This window comes from Zosterops lateralis (assembly GCF_965231275.1).
Source record: "Zosterops lateralis genome assembly, chromosome: 1".
NCBI classification, from domain to species: Eukaryota; Metazoa; Chordata; class Aves; order Passeriformes; family Zosteropidae; genus Zosterops; species Zosterops lateralis.
Window position 1 is genome coordinate 103,516,095 of NC_139762.1, and position 20,813 is coordinate 103,536,907.

Consider the following 20,813-nt stretch of genomic DNA (forward strand, 5'->3'; position numbering starts at 1 on the left):
ACTCACATATTTCACAAGGTTTTCTTTGTTTTCCATAAATGCCTTTTACAAAATTAAAGTACTGATATTCAGAAAGCTTATTAATTTATTACCATGATGATTTATGACATATAAATTCTGAAACATAAATTATTTTTAAGTACCCTATTTTTATCTAAAGTTAAAAGGTTTCATGTTTTCCATTACTGCTCCAGTATGGGGGGACATAAAGTTTTGGTAAAATGCAGAAAGCATTTGAATGGTTTGCTAGACTTAGTTTAAGCAACAGAGCAAGCAGACTTTCCCCAATTTTCCCAGAAAAAAGTGCTATATGCGTGAAAAGATGGTAAATAATTCACACGCTGACTAAAAAAGACCACTCTGCTGTATTGTTTTTCTTTTCTCTTTTCCTTCATCATGTTTCACTGCATGTAGTGGTTGATATTCTGTATCAGAGACCTACCATGACTCTACTAAAGCATTTGAATCTTCAGATCTACAGGAGAGACTCTGCCCTGAACAGACTCACATCCTTGTCCATGAAGTTCTTTGGTGATGTTTTTCCAGATACTTTGTTTTTAGCCAGAGATTAGGGGCAAAGCCAAAACTGTTTCTCTTCTGATTTCTCTCGGCCTGACTGAATTTGAGCAAGTATATATGATACCTGTGTGCATACAGCTATAAATGGAGCCAAGTGCTAATTGCTTGACACCGGTAAAGTTCACAAGTTTTGGGAGTTAAATATTAAAAGCCATCAGTGATCCACTCTGGGTAATAACATTCAGTTAATGTGAAATCTTTTTTCCAGACATTCCGTTGTTTATAGACTCCTGACTTTTGGACCACAAGAGTTGAGTTGCTTAAGTTGTGTGCTGTTAATGTACTGGTCATCTTTACAGAGAGAGAAGTTCAGCAGTGGCTGTGCAGTACGAGGAGTGAAGTGGCTCTCCTAGGAAGCCTACATGCCCTGGATTTTGTCAGTGCCTACATAATTTGTGATAATAGCCTAGTGATAAACTGCATTTAGCAGACACCTTTGGCTGTCTCACCTGTTCTCTGCAAATAATTCAGCTTCCCTGGGATAGCAATTAAGCTTCTGACTGGCATCAGCAGCTTCCAGCAGAAGAAATTAAAAGGAGAAAAAAAAATCTGCTGGAGAAATATTCACCTGTCATCCACTGGGTATGCACATGCAGATTTTCCAACTCAATTCATTTGAGATGCAGGATGAGCCATATTTAGTCTCACCTTCAGGAGATCCTTCACTGTATCCAGCTGGGAAGCTGGAGGCACCCTACTTGCAAACAAAAATGTCCAGACTTATAAAAAGGTCATCAGCAACATCTTTAAACTTCTGAGTACATGGGATATTAAGTCTGTGGTGTTATTATGTGCTGTAAAAATAGTTTAAATAGTTTGTATAAATTTCTGCAGGATTTTAGTTACATGTTTTGCCTGTTCCCTAAGCCAGTGAAGCTTAGGCTTTCATCAAATAAGGTATCAGCTTGGCAGTGAGGGAGGTCTGGAAAAAGCATGGCCTTGGCAGAATTCCTGGTGGTGTAGTATCTAGATTTCAGTAGTTCTCATTTGGGATAATGACATCCATAACTCACTGTGGTATTATTCCCTCAGGCAGTTTAAAACTTCTTATAAAAATCTTTGCTTCAGTTTTCTAATAGTAATTCTCTACATCCTCAGAAACCATCTGCTTAGTTTTTTATTAAGAAAATGCATGCTTTGTTTTCATAGCAATTTTTTGCATGTAAAAATAACAATACAGGATCTGAAACCCTACTTTCAAGCATTCCCCCCAAATCTCAAAAAATAAGGAAATAAGTGTATGGTTTGAGTCTAACAAGCCAAATCAAGCACTGACCTCTAAACCCAGAGACTGCAGCACTGAAGCTTAGGTCTGCTGAGATCTGCCTATGCCCGTGTTTTGTGTGGCAGTTGTGTGAGGTGCAAGGGCACCACTGTTAACACACCCATTTAACAGACAGTAAATCAGAAGACTGATCTGTGCAGCATGGAAGAACAACTGCTTTTTATCCTCATACTTAGTTGTGTACAAGTTAGAATCATTGACTCATAGAATGGTTTGGGTTGAAAGCAATCTTAAAGATCATCTCATTCCAATCCCTGTGCCATGGGCAGGAACAGCACTCACAGGACCAGGTTACTCAGGGTCCCATCCAGCCTGGCCTTGAGCACTTCCATGGGTGGCACATCCATAAGTTCTCTGGGCGACCTCCCGTTCCTCACCACCCTTTGAGTAAATTTCTGCTTAGCATCTAATTTAACCCTGCCCCCTTTCAGTTTAAAACCACTGCCCTTGTCCTGTCACTATCTGCTCATATAAAAAATCCCTCTCCCTCCTTCTTAAGATACTGGAAGGCCACAGTGAGGCCTCCATGGCATCTTCTCCAGGCTAAACATCCCCAGTTCTCTGAGCCTGTCTTCACAGGAGAGGTGCTTCAACCAACTGATCATCTTCATGGCCCTCCTCTGGACCCACTTCCAACAGGTCCACATCTTTCTTGTGCTGAGAAAGTTGTGGCCCTTGTTACTCTTTTCAAACTGTGGAGTTCCTGCTTTTTCTCAAAAGAAACACTATTATGTTATTTAATTTTAAATTTGCATATTTTATTATTATTTCTAATCAAGTTTATATAAAACTGCCACATTAGAAAAATATTACTGATGTGTCTCATCACTTGAACTGTTCAAAGCACTGTGTGAATTTGATCCCTTCACAAATATTAATCTGCCTGGTGTTGTCCTGAGCACCCATTCACTCAGTTAAAAATTTGTGTTTGCATGCTGGTGTTTGTTCCTGAGGGCTCATCTCCCCTAGTGAGCATGTTTAAACAAATGAAGTACTCTTACAATGAAACATTCAAATTCAAGCCTTTATTATTATGCAATCTGGAATTATTTTTTTTTTATCATTAGACTTCCTTCTGAACTGGGTGGTTGACACTCCCTGTTCCAAATTCCTGTCCCATGAGCTAGTTGTTTGGAAATACTGGCTAGGAAGACAAAAAAATGTGGCTTCTTCTTTTTCTTTCTTTTTTTTTTTTTAATCTGGAGAAAGTGGGTTTTTTTCACTAGGTATTTGGGATTAAATTGTAACCTGAAGGCAGTCCACAGAAATAGGGTAAAGATCAAAAGGAAAAGGAGAGCATAACTTGGAAGACTGATGCACTGGAAACTGAGCCTGATTCGAAGTGCATTGGCTGGCTGAGAATTCTTGTGCATGACTTAACTAGTTTCTGGATTAAACCTTGCAAATGCCCTAGGAGAGGAATGTGTACCTGCTTCAGCAGCATGTGCTCTCTGGAAAAAAGTGTGGAAACTAGTCTTTGTTGTGTCAAACTGAGGGTACCTTTGCAATTCAGAACAAGGGATTTCTGATTAACTCCATATCTAAACAATTTTAATGATTCACGAGACTGCTTTGACTTGACTCTCCAGTCAGATCAGTTTCTCTAAAGAACTTCACTCCTTGATCTATGTCCAAGAACGTATTTATCAGGGGATTTATACAGCCCTTTAAATTCACTTCCTTATGTGAATTGAACTAGCTTTCATAGTTTGAAAGTTGCCTCTGTGTGAAGTGAGGATTTCTCCAATTTTTTCTCGTATCCTTTGGTGTTCTCCCTCCGAGTGCTCCTGGCGGGCAGTCTCTGCTGGAGAGATGCGCCTCCTCCCTCTCCCGCAGGGGCAAAACTCCTGGATGTGCTCTCCCTGCACCGGCCGAGTGAATGCCTGGGCTCTCCTGCCTGCACAAGGAGAGCGCCAGCGTTTTGACACTTTTCTGGGGGAGGACTCGTTTCGTTTCTCGAGCAGCTTAGCATTCAAAATACCGTGGCCACTTGAAGAGCCGCAGGTCCTTGAGGCTGCCCTGACACAGGTCGCCGGATACTCGAGCGCACACGAGGAGCTGCTGCAGCGAAAGCCTCTCCTTGTTGGAGCTCGGAGCGCTCGGCATTGAGAGCAGCTGCCTCCGACAGCGGCCCTGGCATTGTTTTGGTCTCGTTTCTGCAGAGGAGCGGCAGGAGCTTACATCATTTCCAGTAATGAAGTGCCTGGGGCTCTTTTATGACTTGCACACTCTGCTACTCTGGAGCTGTACAGTATGTGCTGCGTGACTCCAGGGAGACCGAGGATTTGTTTTGACTTGCTAAAAGAACGTTTTGCTATTTGTCTTTACAATTTCACCGTATGACTTGTCAATTCTCCCCCCCTCTTAAGAATAACTTCAGATTTAATTAGCTGACTGCAAACATCTTTCACTGCGGCGTGGATTATACTCCTCATTGAGTACATTTACCAACAGAATGAAAGACAACTTAATCAGGGGGTTCTGTATTTGTACTGCTGTGTCCAGAGAGCATGGCTGGTAGCTGTCAATAGACAGTTGCTTATGACTTTCTTTTAGTACAGGATGCCCAGTGATTTGGGGACCTTGTTAAGGCTTGCTCTTTGGTTTTGATGCTCTCTCCAAGACACCTTTTCAAGTGTGTTTCATTATCATTTCCGGCTCTGCTAACTAAGAAAAATGATACTTATGTGCCGTGCTGGGATGTACTGAAGGTGCTGGCATGTCCCCAGAAGTTCCCCAGTGACCTTTCCTAGCATATTTTAAATGGTAGAATTTCTACTTTGCTGAATTGCAAAGTAGCATTGCTCATGAACCTCTATTAGACAAGTTTGGCACCAGATTCCCAAAGTGTTTTCTGGATATGTGTGTGTGTGCTTTGAATTCTTCCATGCTGAATTTCAGTTTGCATTTCCACAACTCGGAGAACATTCTCCAGACCATGAACCACCTGGAGTGTTTCAGGAGTATCCTGAAGCAGCAGCCTCCAGAATTCTCCATGAGTCCTGGAGTACATGACCGTGTTTATCTGCAGCTGATAAATATAGCAGCTGATTTACCTGCATGTGCTGTCACAACAAATGTTTTTTGACAGCATCAAAAACAATGAAAAACAGCCCAACATTTATAATCCCCTTTGTAAAACTGTCATCCTTTCTGTTAGTTACGGGTATTGACCTTGTCATGAGCACTTTATAAAACACCTTTAACCCTTTTAACTGTTCACTTCCCCAACGTTAAAATTTGACAAGTCCATTTTTAGCCATCTCTTCTCTCAGAGATGCCGTGGTTTCAGTTAGATTCTTCAGAAGTGAATCATAGTTTCAAAACCCTCACTACCTGAAACGCTCTTCTTTTCCATTAGCATTCAACATGTTTAACATGGGTTCAGACATGTTATCAGAAACTTATACTAGCGTCCTTTAAAAAAAATCCCGTGTGATTTCATGCCCTGGAAACACCTTTTACACTGTAACTATTCCTACAGCTATGGGGAGATATGAGGCATATGGATGTAAGCTAGTCAGATTAATACCATAATGGCTTCTGGCTCGACAAGCAGATACAGAGCAAACAAAGAGCAGAACAGCTGTAGTAGAGTTACCTTTTATGTGGGTGGCATAGACGTCTGCCAATTAAAATGATCTGATGAATCATTTCTTGCCATATGATTACTGTTAATAAGAATTTATGTTAACAAGTTTGTGTCTGAACTTTGCACAGGTTCATGCCTGCATTTATTTTGTTAAAAAATAGAGCATATCATGGTTGTTTTTTGTTCCTAATGGACTTTCTTTCCTCCCTTGAAAGCATTCCAGGACTTCAGTAATGCAGAGCCGCCAACTAACCCTTAAAGGAAGATGTTTTAATCTCCATGTAGTGCTTTCTGTATGTAATTCTGTGTATACAGAACAATAGTTTTAACCTGGGAACCTCAAGCTAAGCTTATAACTCCACATAGCAGCACTTACAAAGAAAGCATGGCCTTCAAAATGTGAATTTTTATTAAAGTCTTTGTTATTGCAAACATTTATACTTACACTTTACCACTGACTGACAGGTTTTGGCCATTGACTTCATAACACTAACTCCCTGTGTGTAAAATCAAGTGATTTTTTTTCCAGAACTGATGTGTATGGTGAGAAACTAGGCATGGCAAAATGTTCTTTTAAATATGTCCTCAACAACTTACAAAGTATTTCAAAGTATTTAATAAGTTTGTGCAACCAGTGAGACATTTTATAGAAAGAAATACACAAGTCCAAGCATAGTGAGTGCTAACAAGCTTTGATAAAAGATGATTTGAGAATCAAATCTCTCATGTGGTTTGAAATTCTGCATGTGGTAGGACAGGGGAGAGGGACAGAAAACAATTGCAATAAAATTACTTGAAGTACAGTTTAGCTGGGATAAGTGGTTGGAGACTTATCATCCTTATGAATCTTGTTTGGGAGTCATAAGCAGAACAAACGTTTTGGTGGAAGGATTTGTTCCCATGGGACCTAGAACAGTTAGCAGAAAATATCTTGAGGAAAACAATCCTTAAAAGACTAAGGAGGAACTTGGCAAATAGATACTTTCTCTCCCTATTTGCCCTACCTCCAATTCTGCCGCTCACATCAGAGGAATAGAAGACACTGATAAGCAAGGCATTACTATGGCACTTAGATTGACTTTTGGGGCCTCTTTGGCTAACAGTTTCCTCCTCACCTCTGTTCTGTCCATGTTAATTGATGCTTTGATATCACATTTGCATCCATTTTCCCCGCAGCATCAATAAAACAAGAACTCTGGTATGTTTTTTCCAGTGTCATCCTGCATCACCACCTACAAGAAGACGCCACCTCCAGTCCCACCGAGAACTACCACCAAACCCTTTATTTCCATCACAGCCCAGAGCAGCACAGAGTCTGCCCAGGATGCATACATGGATGGCCATGGACAGAGGGGTGATATCATCAGTCAGTCTGGACTTAGCAACTCCACAGAAAGTCTGGACAGTATGAAGGCACTGACAGCTGCTATTGAAGCTGCCAATGCGCAGATCCATGGCCCTGCAAGCCAACACGTAGGGAACAATACTGCCACTGTCACCACCACCACAACCATTGCCACTGTTGCAGTAGAAGATAGGAAGAAGGATCACTTCAAGAAAAACAGATGCTTATCTATTGGAATACAGGTACAGTACATGACATGGATTATATGCTTGCCATTGTTTTGGATTTCTGCATCTGTTTTATGGCTCATTATACAATGTTTTGTGTATTTTTCTTCTTGTCCTGACAGGTACCTATGCAGAACTTGCATCAGCATAATCATTCTGCATGGTACTAATGATGTTTTCCTAATTTATCATAAATACATCAGATGCAAAGATTTGTTTGAGTCTCTGTGCTGCTTGTTATTCAGCTCTGTTAAATTACACACATGAGCACTAATCTATGAATCATAACACAGCGGGGGTCAGAAAGGCATGAATTAAATCATTGAAAGGGAATGTGTAAAACAATGATTTACATTACACTATCACCAAAAAAATATTTTCATCCAGCCTCAGTGAATTAATTGTCGCTGCTTATTCATGCATTTCATAATGACTGGTAGCCACTTGAATGAGGCAGCATTGTTCCTATCTTAGCCTCAAGAGCAGAAGATAAGTTCCTTCTGATTTGCCCTTGTTAAAGAAAATTACATTTTGTTGCCTCTAGTGGAACGAAAAAAGAAAACTAACCCTGACAAAGATCATTCCTGTTTACAGAAAGGACAAGAGTAAATAAATTAGATTTGTGTAATCTGCTTTCTTAATTAATCTTTCCCACCCCCCCTACTCCCCTCCTAAAAATAGTGTGCATAGGACTCCCAACTATCTGCTTGCAGGATTAGCTTTTGTAACAAAGTACTTGAACTTAAAATTAATCAACACAGAACCTGAGAATCAACACAGGTTTTGACAGGAGATGAATCTTGAGCGAGTAGAATAGCAATCCACAGCTTATCAGCCTTCACAAGAAGACACAAATTTTTTTCTTGCAGAAGGTGGTTGTAAGCACAGCACCATGTGCCTGGACAGGCTTATCTGATTAGTAAAATCTAAGAATTTACCATGAAATATCTATATCAGCCTGATGAGATAGATGAGAGGTGCTGTGTTGAAGTATGCCATCCCAGGGGCAGCTGCTGGAGAAGCTATGTCTTTCCTGTCACTTCTTCTTGGAAGGACTGTAACAGCTATTGCCTGTGGATTCAGTTCACTGCCTTTGTTCTAGACTTCTCCTGCTTCACAGCTGTATGTTTTGGGTATATTCTGAAAGAAGGGCTGATGTTCAGTGTTAAACACAGAAGAAAATCCAGGTGGGACAGGGATAGAGGAAAACTCCTGTTTTGTATTCCCATTCCCAGCAAGCTTAAGATGCCATTATATTATTGTAATCCCTTATTTCACCAATCCAAGAAACCAAGACTCCTCAGCAAAGACCCTGCAATGGATACAAGGAAATAATTTTCATGTTTGCAGAATGAACGATGGTTAAGGTGAATCATGGTTCTTGAGAGACCACCTCCCTGCTATCTCTTCTTACGGTAGTGTTGCAAGTAACAAACGCTGCTTTTGAAAGGTATAGAGGCCTCAGTTTCCTGAGATCTGAGGAAAACAGAGCTCCAAATGCTCTTCAAGCCTTTGACAATCTCCCTCTTAAACTTTGAAATTTACAGATTACCAGTATAATCACATGAAATAATCATGATGGCATGTGAAAGTCTGCCAAGGCAGATTTGTGTACAAACCAATGAAGATGTGGCACAAACCACCTGGAGCTGGGATGACATGAAACAAAACCTTCAGCAGGGATACGGCCTTACAGGATTCCTGCCTGTGCATGGTGCCAGCCTCACATGTGCACATCAATGATACTTTTAGAGTCAGACAGGCTTCACAGATAAAAGCAACTTACTGCACTAGTCTGCTGTCTGATCCATTTTGCAGCATCATTGCTCAAGCAGTCATGATGGTTCAGCTGAAGGGATACTGTGGGAGTAGAAATACCTTAAGATAGGTGTTAATGCCAAAAATTTCTTCTTATAAACAACTGCCCTAAAGAAAGTAGGTACACTCTAAGTCCTCTGACTGGCAGTATAGAGTCAATCTCCCTCCACTGAGTAAAGGGCACCTAGTTCAAGCTGAGTCTGAACTCAGGCCAAGTATACACCTTAATGATAGTTCAACCCATCTCTGTAAAGTAGGGCAAGCTGCATTAGCCATGGGTATATTCCTGGTTTTCTTCCTCCTCTGCCAAATTAACCTACTGTGCTCTTCTGATGAACCTCCATGTGTGTCCTTTACACCCCCCAGTCACTCTTAGGGCACTGTAAGCCTTTGCTGTAAATCTGCTGAGCAAACAAGCAAATTTAAGCCCTTCCATCAAAAGGTTCCTACACTCTGTCAGTTATGGGATTTAAGGTGTATTTATCTCCCCAGAACCCCCAGTATCAAGGAAGTACCTCACATCACAGAACAGCTTCTGTAACTCCCATCCCTCACTGAGCACAGGTGGTCAAGTGGCTCTCAACAAGAAGTTGCTGGTGGAACAACCACTACAGTTGGATATTTTGCACACCCATGGTCAGTCTGAGGCTACAGGCCACTTCATGACACTGCTATGGCCCAAAAATTCTGTCAGCTGGAAAACGTTTTTCTTGTAGGACTATCCATATTATATATAGCACTGGGAATTAACAACTACACTTGTTGGACCCAGAATATTGTGATTTTATTCAAAGACACATCTGTGGTTAAATTTCAACATTATACCATTGGCACAAATCTCTTCATGGAGCTGAAGATGGAGATGTGATATTAAGTTCCAGCCCATGCTCCTGGGAACCACCTGTTTGCAAGATGAAGCAGTAAAGAAAATGCATCCAAGACTCATATCTGCCTTCTTCTCTGCAGTGCTCTGATTTGAGCCACTAACATTTAAACAAAATAAACACATGATTTTGATACGAGTTCACATATGCATGCACATAGAGATAGAAGGTAAAATCAAACAAAAGGTGAGGCATAGATTAAGAATAATTAATATTCACTAATAACATCAGAAATGAACACACCACAGAGAAACTGACTAGATAAAGGAACTCATGGTACAAGCTCTATGTGCAGACACTTAGTAGTTAAGGTGCATAGAAACTGCCAGTAGCCAGGTGATATCTCTCCTAAAATACATTCTAATTACCTGTCATGTTTTGGGTTTTTTAAGGTTGATGGTGCTGAAGAATCCACCATACCAGGTGACAATAAAGTAACCAGTAAGTTCCAGTCCATAGGAGTTCAAGTAGAGGAGGAGAAGTGGTAAGTAAAAATTAACACTGTTTTTCTAAAGTAAATAATTATGCCACAATTAATTTTTAAGAGCTCTAGTTCCTGCACACATGACCACATAAACCTACTTCCTGGATGAATTGTTAGATCACCCAGCTGAAAAGCTGAGTCTTATAAATGCTGTAGCTCTTGTTTTTCAGAGAGGATTTTTCAGGACCAGTGAGAGAAATAGAAGTGCCACATATTTTGAGGGCTCATATACTTTAAATAATCTCTTTTTCCCCAGAAAATCTACCTAACAGTTGACAGCGTTGCAGCTGGAGTATTAGTCTTGGGATGTCTGCAGCAGCATAGAATTGATGAGGAAAAGTTTACCTTGTTTTTCTGCAGAATAATTTCAGCCACATGTAGCAGTCAGTGGCAGAGCCAAACTGGATGCTTTTACTCAGGTATCTCGCCCAGACATCTCTGCGTTACAATTGCTCCCTTGCAAAAAAAAAAAATTGAGATTACAAAGCAAGCCTGTAAAGCTCTGTTCTCCCAATCTGCAGTATATCCTGAGTTAATAAACAAATATAATCCAAGAAAAAAAATTAAAAGAAAAAATAAACTAGAGCAGCTGTCTTTAAGGGTTATGTTTCTTTCTGATGACAAATTTGCAGCTACATTGCAGGGCAGCATAACTGTGCATAGCACTAGGGAGACATGTAAAATTTTTGAGTGCTTGACCACAACTGCAAATCTTATTTCCTTCCCAAAAGTGTAACTGACTCAGTGGCTGAAGAAAAGCCAGACTCTCCCCTTGCCTCTGAGTGTGCAGGCCTGCCCAGTGTTGCTGTGGCTCCAAGCACCCACACAAGTCCAGCTTCTCTTTTCTCAGGCTGCTTGGGCACAGTGTGACTTTTGGATGCTGGAGCCCCTTTCTTGGTAACTCTCAGTACCCTCCTGTGTCATAGGTGAAGCCTCAGTGCAGTATGACTTGTCAGTGGGGGAAATTATCCTTGTAATTTCTCCAGAGAAAACCTGGGTGCAGTAAATCTGAGCTGACACAATTCAGGCCCTCTCCTCTTCTCTGGCTTGCTGACTGCAGGAGCCAGTGGACATGTACATTTTCACACTGGTTTTTTTTTCCCTACATCTGCTAAAAATACTCAAAAGTAGCAGGTTGTCTACACCATTTTCAATTCAACCAAATCTCCCTATAAAGTAGCAGAGCATTTTCCTGTGGTTTTAAAAGGCTAAAGTGATTTCAGCAAAAAGAAATGTGATTTTGCAATGACCCTGCTAGGCTGTTACCAAGTTCCTCATTAACCTGCGAAAACATCTCTTGCTGGCAGACATTTCTTTATGTGTTAGACCTTAGCCCCATTTACCCGCAATTCCTCCAGCACTAGATAAATGAGCACATTAGAATGGATGCTGAAGGACAATTTCACTTCAGCCTGAGCACAAAGGAAATAACTACCCCAAAAGCCCAACCCTCCCCCTCCCTCCAAAGAAAGAAAGAAAGAAATGGCTGTTTGTAAATACCTTACTTCCAAAGTCCTCTTTCTACTGCAATTTTTATTGCTCCAGAGAAAAAGGTAAGATTTGCCTGCGAGAGTCTGCTCTGAGAGAGCAATATTTCTGCATTACTTACTGACAGCTGTGTTTGGGGGTTTCCTTGCTGATGAAGTTGAGGTTGCTGCTGTTTGGAGCAGACGGGCAAGCAGCAATCTATCATGGACTTTCAGAAGTGAACTGGCTGATAAAGGACAGCCCCTAATCCTTAGAAAATGAGTGCACTCAAGACACAAAGGGCTTATCATCGCAGTTGGGCACTCATACTCTTTTTTTTTCCTAACACAGCAGAGCACAATGTATTGATTATCTGTTACAGGAATAGAATTGTAAATACAGTACATTCTTCACTGTCCCTGCACCATACCATCTGCGAAGCCTAAGAAAAGGCCTTTTTAGATGAATCTTTGAGAAATTAGTGTTTTTAAAAATATTCTAGGCTTCAGAAATATGAAATAAATGTAAAATTAGAAGAATGACACAGCAGGAAGGATAAATACAGTAAATTGATCATGTTTTCCTGACAGACTAAGCTATTAATTACACTGTTAGAAAACAAGAAATCTCTTTGCTTAGTGCACCAAAAGCCTACCACAACTTTCAGTCTTCTTCTTGGATTCCTGCTCTTTCCTTCCCCTTTCCCTCACCTCATACAATTGTCATTCTCACACTAAGGAGTCTTACCTCCTCATCTCCTTTTAAATATTTCTTCTTCTGTGTTTGGACCAGGTAAGCAAAACATTTTGCCTCCATTTCTTGATCTAAATAATTCAAAAACAGAGCATCTTCACAGGACAGCTCTCTCTCTTCAATCTTCCATCTTGCCTCAGACCTTTCATTGGCCCTTCCCTTTCTGTATCGTGGGCCTCCTGCCAAGACAATGCCTCAGTCTTCCTCCTCCTCTTGTACTGCTCAAAGGATAAATGTGCTTCCTGCTACCTGACCACATTACACACAACTGGATCCACTGCTGCTGTTTATCTTATCCTCGGTTCTTTATGCTGCCGGTTCTCAATAACATTTTTCACACCCATTCCCAACCTGTAGCTCTGTGATTTCTAGCATTTATAGAGTGACTCTGCCCAGTCTTTCTCTTGGAGAGAAATTGGTATGCATTTCTTTCAACCTCATGATCTTACTGTTGTTAATCTTTTATCTCTCACCTGACCTTTCCTAACTGGCAAAACCCTAACCAAAATGTTCTTCCTGTTTTCCTTCCAGGGCAGTTTTGAAAAGTGTACCTAATGAAACTCATCCATGCAATCTCAGGGCACTTCAATTTCTGTCCATTTCTGTTTGTCCTTTCTTTCTACCTGTGACTTCTTGACCTCAAGGGACCACCCTCCTCACTTACAGAAGATAATTGAGTTGTTACAAGTCAACCAGTGCCACTGAAGCAGAAAAAAAAAGAAATAATTTATTCTGCCAAAAACAATTAGCATTCATTCTTCATGAACAAGGGGTTTTCAGTCCCATAGCTCTGTAATCAGTTTTAGTCTCTCTTGCAATTTATCTTGCCTGCCTCAAGATCTCCTCCTATTACATTCTCACCTCCAAAATTGTCTCACTTGTTGTTCTAGATGTACCATCAGCTGGTAATTGTACTTGACTTGCCATCACAAGAATTTTTGAATACTGAAACAATGGTAATTTCTGGAGTAAGAATACTGCCATAGGACACTGCAGCAGCAGACAGATTGTCCTTCTCCCTCTTCTCTGGTTTCTGGGGCACTGAGGAAGGTGCCCCATATCTTGATACACAAAAGTGTGTCTTACCACAAGATCTTGATACACAAAGTTCGTCTTACCACAGCACACCTCTTGATATGGTATAAAGTGGAATCACTGAAATAATTTGAATAATTTGAAATAATGATATGGTAACTTAAAGCAAACAATCAAACAAAAACCCTGTGTTGTCTCTTCCAGGATAAAAACCCCTTACATCTTTGGATTTTGTTACTACATAAACTCATATTTTTCTGGTTTTTTTCCTGTAGGTTTTTGGGTTTGGTTACTTACTGTCCAACAAAAAAAAAAAAAAAATAGGTTTTAGTGTCTTCCCTATACAATAGGCCAGTTCTACAGTCTAACTCAAACTTCTCAACCCTGCACTTGTTAGAACTTTCAAGTCTGTATTTTGGGTAAGCTAAGCAGGAAGTACATGATGTGACATTTGGGAGATGTCCTGTGAGGGCTAAAAGTTGGACTTGATGGGTCCCTTCCAACTAAGGGATGGATCCTTTTGGGTCCTTTCTGTGATTCTGTGAACTACTTGCATGGGTTTTCTCAGCAGCATTTTCTGGCTATCTGTGTTCTCCATGGTGGAAGCCATTCCAGTGAGAAATTCTGAAAGTTGTAGGTGTCCCATCCCTGCAAACATTCGAGGTCAGGCTGAACATGGCTTGGAGCAACTTGATCTAGTTGAAGATGTCCTTGCTCATTGCAGAGAGGTTGGACTAGATGACCTTTAAATGTCCCTTGCAACCCACACCAGTTCCTCTGGCCAGTCCCACCCTGGTGAAACTCATTCCCCACATCTTCTCCCACACCATGCATGCTTGGAGGGGGAACTGCTGCTCTGGTCAACAAAAGGCAAAGCAGGCCCTGGCTCTGACAGGGCCAATCTCTTTCTCTGGCCACAGCTGCCTGTGAGCCAAGGGACCACTTACAGCCCTGGTGGCTCCCAGCCGGATGGTGGGTTGCTGCAAGCCTGGCCTTGGCAGAATTTGCCATAAATTTCTGATCACACCCTGCTGGTTGCCAATAACCTTCCTGCCCCAGACCAAGCCCTGGAGGGAGGCTGAGTGCTCCAGCCAGCATCTCTGCTCTGCAATGCAAAGGCCAAGAGTTGGTAAAAAAACAAATAAAGCAACCAGCTTAAAACAGTGTGATGAACAAAGATGAGCTGCTGCAAGGAATGGGGTTGGAGCAGGAATATTGTTCCTGCCATTAGAAACACAGTGTCATATCCGCTAACCTGTTCTGCAGTTTGTTGTGTTCTGCTGACAGCAGCTGCAGTCTTAGCAGAGAAGCCCACCACCAAGAAGGAGGACAGCCAGTGGGTAAAGTGAGGCTGAGTTTAACCTAAATACCTGTGAGATCGACCACACATCAGTTGGTTTGAAATCCAGATCTTTTCTGAAGCTTGGGGTTTGGGAGTTTTTTTAGGAACAAATTAAGTTATCTAAGTTGAATTGCAAACATGTTTTGCAAAAGAAAGCCAAAGACTTAGAAGCTGAGAGTTGAATGCCAGCAAGTGACCCTGTTGTTGTTCAAAACACATCATTTTGTTGTTCTCTATACTGGTTTATCCAGTCTGAGGTTTCATGGCTTTCTGCACCCTAGGCCAGATATCTGCTGCAGTTCTCTGAAGCTGTAATTATTACACCTTGTGCCTGCAGGGCACAACTGACTACAGGACCAAGCCTGAAAGAGAAGAAGCAGCAAACTTCAGTTCTTAACTTTTTCCTGGTTTTAGGTAAACTTGTTTTATATGGTAGAAGTAGCAAAAACTTTATCATTAGTTTCAACAGCTCTCCTCTGGTATGGAGTTTTAACTGAAAGCAAAGCAAAAAAGGCTCCTATGGGGCACAAATGGTGTTTTGTGAGAGTAAAACATCCTGGAAGTGAGTCAGAAAGCTGTGTCAGAGATTAAAATTACCATCTATTGGGCATTTTATATAGATGAGTTGGAGGCAGGATGATAGTAAGTGCCTACCTGCATTTCCATTTTATTCAAAATACATTTCCTTGGAAGTATATTTTTAATTTTGAACTGATGCTATATTCTATTGCCAACTTTTTCTTTTCAAGGCAGATAAGTTACATAATCCAGTGCCAAGAAACTGTCATGCAAACCTGTAGCATACTATTATATAGATAAAACAAAGGCAAAAAAAGTAGGTCATTCTATTTCATTTGTTAAGCAGAGTCTGGGTTTGGTGGTACTAGCTCATCCTGAACCCAGTAAGAGAACACTCCTGAAAGACTTGAAATGACAACAACACGTCCTCCTGTCAAGCAGACTTTGATGCTTTCACATTTGGGTTTTGGCATACACTGAAAAGCCATGGTGTTAACTGAAAACACAAGTGGTCATCTGAAACAGAAGAGTGTCAGAGTCTAGGGCACTGAAGAAAGCAGAAGGTGGCTGTGATGTAGAGGTAGGGACATGGAGAAGAGCAATCCTGGACTAAGGCGTTTGCTTTTCTCACCAGTGCTATGGAAGGTGTAGAAAAGTACACTGTGTACTAGTGCCTTGGCTCTCAGTGAACTCTGAGTAAATGACTAAAAAGAAATCCTCAGTCATCATGTGCCTGTGTGGACACACATGTTTTTGTATGTGTGTATTTCAGTGCAGATAAGGGATTTGTCAGGTTGGTGGTCAAATTAAAGCTATTTCTAAAAAAACTAACATGGATTGGACCAATAGATTTTCCCTGTAATGTCAGCCTAATGTTAGTGTCTTTCTAATCACTAATACTATCATGACAGCTTTTCTCTGCCAGGGGCCCATAGCAGATACTTAGGAAAAGTATAAAAGAGTGTGTGTAAAGTATAAAGTGTGTGAACTAAGCACTACTTCTCCCAGTAGACATTCACAATTTAGTATCATGTTGTTCAGGGACTTCCTAAGCCAAATATGAATATCTGTAATGGCTCTTCCTGTGAATTTGATCAAGTTCTCTTTGAACCTATTTTTACCTTTGCTTTTTCCCAGGATTCTGTGGCAATTTAGTTACACATTTGTGTAATTCTGTACATTCTGTGAAGAAGTACTTCCTTTCATTAGATGTAGATCTTTAGACCTCTAAGCCTTGCAGATGGCTGCCTTCCTCCCTACTGTTTATTGCACTAGGAGAAATGGCGAAATATCCCTTAGTCAGGATTTTATGGATCTCTCAAAGTCCTCCTCAGCCATCTGTTTTCTAAACCTTTTCTGCTATGGAAGGGATTCCATCTCCACAGTGACCTTGTCCTCCCTTTCTAACTTTTTTTGATGTATCAGTCCATAACAAAATGCTTTTCTCTGCTTTCCAAAGGATAAATACTACCAAGCTGAAGAATTCTGTGCACTCTTTATTTTTCAATTTGCTGGTGCATATCATGCACAACTACAGTGGCACAACCATGACTTTTGTATAATTTAACAGTGTCTCTTTCAAAAGAAGTGCAAACAGCAGGCACTATGTTAGAATGCTTGTGATTATTTAAAAAAAATGTACACAATCTATTATTAAAGTTTTACTGGAACTGGTATGGCTGAGATGTCAACTTGAGCCTTCTTCTGCAGAGGAATTGGGCACTTTTTTTTTTTTTTTTTTTTTTTTTTTTTTTTTTTTTTTTTTTTAATTGGAGGACCTTTTTCAACTCCTGTTTTGCTTTGCTTTATTCCACTCAAAGTCCCAGATCAACAGACATTAATTTCCTCTATCAGCAGGACCTATTACAATCCTCCTTGAAGTCTGCTGCAGTTCCCCTGAGCTATTTGGATGCACCAGGTATATAGGACATTAAATTTTCCCTCAGCATCCTTCCATCTGCTCCCTCACCAGCTGCAAACTAAGTATACTTGATGAAATTTTGCTGTCAGTTGTACTTGTCTAATTGGCTATTGCTCTTCAGTGGAAGGTGGAATATAAATGAAAGGAAGTGAAATGGCACCCAACATCCAGTTCCACCATCTCTTCAGCATTTTCATTGCTGCTTGGGGACAAACTAAAAACAGAACTGGCAAGGGCAAAGCAGCCAAAATATCACAGGGCAATGGGTCCCAACACTAGTTGTAAGTGTAGATGTGAGATTGAGAACAAATTGGACACTAACTACTGGCTGCATGAGTGCACAGGCATCCTGGATTTTAAGAAGAGGAGATGGGAATTTGTCCCTATTCGATTCAAAACTGTTAATTCTGAAGCTTAAATATTACTGATTTAAGAAACATCTATGTCAATTGCTTTATGGTTCTACCTTCTTTTTCATCATAGGGCAAGACAGCAGTCTGCTTCACTTGTTTTCTGCTCGTGCCCTCCATGATTCGCTACTGATCAAATGGGCTCTCATTACCACCCCAAAACAACATCAGTTACTTTCACTCCTTATACTTGTTTGTGCTCCTCAGCCTTTTCACATAAGATGCCTTGGACTGCAGAATTTGAAGTGCTGTTACATAAAGAAAAATCCACCCTAACCCAAACCCCCAAACCTCCTCTCTCCCCTGCTCTTGCCTTTGCCCTCAGGGTTGTTCTCCATCCTCAGATGCCCCAACACAGGGGAACTTGCAAGGTGAGAGGAAGCTCCCTACAGGAGAGCAGCCATCACAGTGAGGGTAACACAGACAGGCAGAATGCTAGAGCTTTGGTGCAAAAGAGATCATTTTGAAACTCAAATAGAATGTCTGGACACTGGAAATGGGTGCTAAAATTGCGAGAGATGGCAGATTTATAAGTATGAAGAAGCAATAAAATTTATCTGAGTCTAAAGTACATTTTTTGAATAAATGCAATGTATAATATTACATAGTCTTATTGGTATTAGTATCTTACTGATCTCACATGTGTGATTTTAAATGTGGCTTGTGAGTTTGGATGTGTTTTCACATATCACACTTCAAAGGAGTTTGGGTTTTAAAAATTGAAAGATAAACCACTTCTGAAAATTGGGCCCCTTTAACTTCTCATTAATCAGTAACCTAAAATCCTGAGCTACTGGCACTGTTACCTCTCTCTTGGGCTGGCCTCTGGCTTTGTTAAACCACATAACAATTAGAGGTTCTTGTCTCAATAAACAGTAAGCTTGCATGGAAAAAGAGAGATGCTTGTTTGTTTGCTTGCAATGAGAAAAAAAAACTTATGCTGATCATTTCAAGAAAAAGACACCTCTTGAAAGAATGTAGCACTGAGAGGTGTGACTGCCAGTCTTAGGATGAGTGGCAGAATCTTAGTAAGTCCTTCCACACCGAGTTATCTAGAAAAAACTTTCTAAACGTTTTCTGTTTGTGCTCCTCAAAGCTTTCGCAGGTTTACACGATCTAACAGTGTAACAACAGCTGTGCAAGCAGACCTGGATTTCCATGAGAACTTTGAAATAATCGACCCTCAAGAGGACAATACATGTTCTGGACAAATATCAAGACAGTTCTCCCGAGATGCAAGCACCTCTACCGTTAGCATACAAGGGTCAGGAAACCATTACCATGCATGTGCAGTGGATGATGACTTTGACACAGATTTTGATCCATCAATTTTACCTCCTCCTGACCCATGGATTGACTCTATTACTGAAGATCCTCTGGAAGCTGTTCAAAGGTCAGTGTGCCCACGAGATGGCCACTGGTTTCTGAAGCTACTTCAGGCAGAGAGAGATCGTATGGAGGGTTGGTGCCAACAGATGGAGAGAGAAGAACGTGAAAACAACTTACCCGAGGACAGTAAGTAACCACACACAATAATATTGCAACTGCAAAGAAGTATTTAATATAGGTCAAATTCACTCCAGTGAATTCTGTATTGTGCCTTTTCTTACTTAGCTAATGAAGCTATGGTCGTGATTCTCAAAAGGACTGTATGTGTGTATATAATAATCCTTATTAAAGCTGACAGGGAATGCAAATGCTCGGCACTTCTGGAACTCCAGTGGTATTAGCTTTTGGGATTGCATAGTTCAACGGATAATTAGGAGAGTGTGGTTAGGGATCTTGTAGTATTAATGTTTCTTAACTCTTCTATTTGAAATCACTTCTCATAACCTTAGAATATGCTTTAACAGATTGTAGTTCCTTTAAAGTAAATTAATATTTCAGTTGCCTTTTCAGATGGTGATTGGCGTAAGAGTTTAGATGTTTCTCCCTCCTGAAAGAGATTTCAGTTATGCTTCTCCCTCTCTTCCCCTCTCCAGCCTCCCTACATCTCCCTTGCAGTTCTCATTTGCTTTGACTGTCCCAATAAAAGAAGCTCCTCATGTTGTGTGATAAAAACCCACACACATGCAAACTACATCTCAGTTGTCACCACTGTCAGCAATATTAACCTACCTGTAAGATAATGGGGCTGGCTTTCTAGTAAACCTTCATTACTCAGAAGGGTTGAGGGTTGAGTAGTTCACATCTTATTTGTTCACTCTAATTAGGGCAGAAGGGCTGAGCATGTGTTTCCCAGTCCCGAATTTTTTCTCCCAGTAAAAATGGAAGGATTCTTTTCCATTTATTTCTCTTACAAGGAACAGTACTATTGCTAGCTGTCAACTTTAGACAGAGGTAAACCTGTGAGCTTATGAACATTCTCCTTGCAAATAAAGCTGTTTCAAATTTTAGAAGTGAGCTTCTGGGAAACACTATGGAGCAGCTGCTTATAGAAGATTCAGTTTTTTATAATTTAGGCACACCTAAGCATATTTTCTTGCATATATACAAGTATTATTTTTCCAACCCCCAAATTAGCTTCTACGAGAGCAAGGACTACTACTTCAGCTCCAGAATTGCTTCTAAAATATTTTAACCTTTCCTCTCAAGAAGTGAGAAGTTTGAATTATTTTGAAATTTAAAAGTTTTGAGTTATGAAAGGAAAGAAATTAACACTGGAAAAAAAATCTTAGAAATGCATAAGCTGTTTCTGCTGGAAATTTCCATTCAACCCAATGAATGAAAAGGTATGATCTAGATAGTCAAAGTTAGACAAAACTGTAAGCAACTGGAAATTGATTTTAATGGCAAGTATAAGATAACCTGAATTTTAAGATATGTAAAGGTTTTATATTTCTACAAAATTTATGTTGTATAATAGGCTAACAATTTCTTCTGAAGAAAATATATGGAAGGTTTGACCTTAAGAGCAGATCCAGATTGCCCAAGTTCTAGAATTTTTGAATCTCATTTTTAACTCACACCATCAATGTGTTCAAAAATCTCTTTGAACATGTATTAGAATAAAAGGGTTTCTGTTGTTGCTGTAGTATGAAGAAATAAACCTCATGAACTATGAGATTTTAGATTGAAAAAGAAGTGTGAGCACATAACAAACAGGAAACACTCAACTTTTATAAGTCGTAACAACTTAGACTGGACATAAG

The 20,813-nt window shown here is 40.4% G+C and overlaps 1 protein-coding gene across 1 annotated transcript in view; it reads left to right on the forward strand.

The window, feature by feature from the left end:
• Positions 1-20,813, forward strand: part of DLGAP1 (DLG associated protein 1) — a gene marked incomplete at its 5' end in the record, with an annotated part of 134,316 nt that overhangs the window by 99,486 nt on the left and 14,017 nt on the right. The window contains 3 exons of the mRNA XM_083866677.1: positions 6,670-7,043; positions 10,123-10,214; positions 18,758-19,176. Coding sequence (XP_083722803.1) covers positions 6,670-7,043; positions 10,123-10,214; positions 18,758-19,176 — 885 coding nt within the window. The remainder of the gene's footprint in view (positions 1-6,669; positions 7,044-10,122; positions 10,215-18,757; positions 19,177-20,813) is intronic.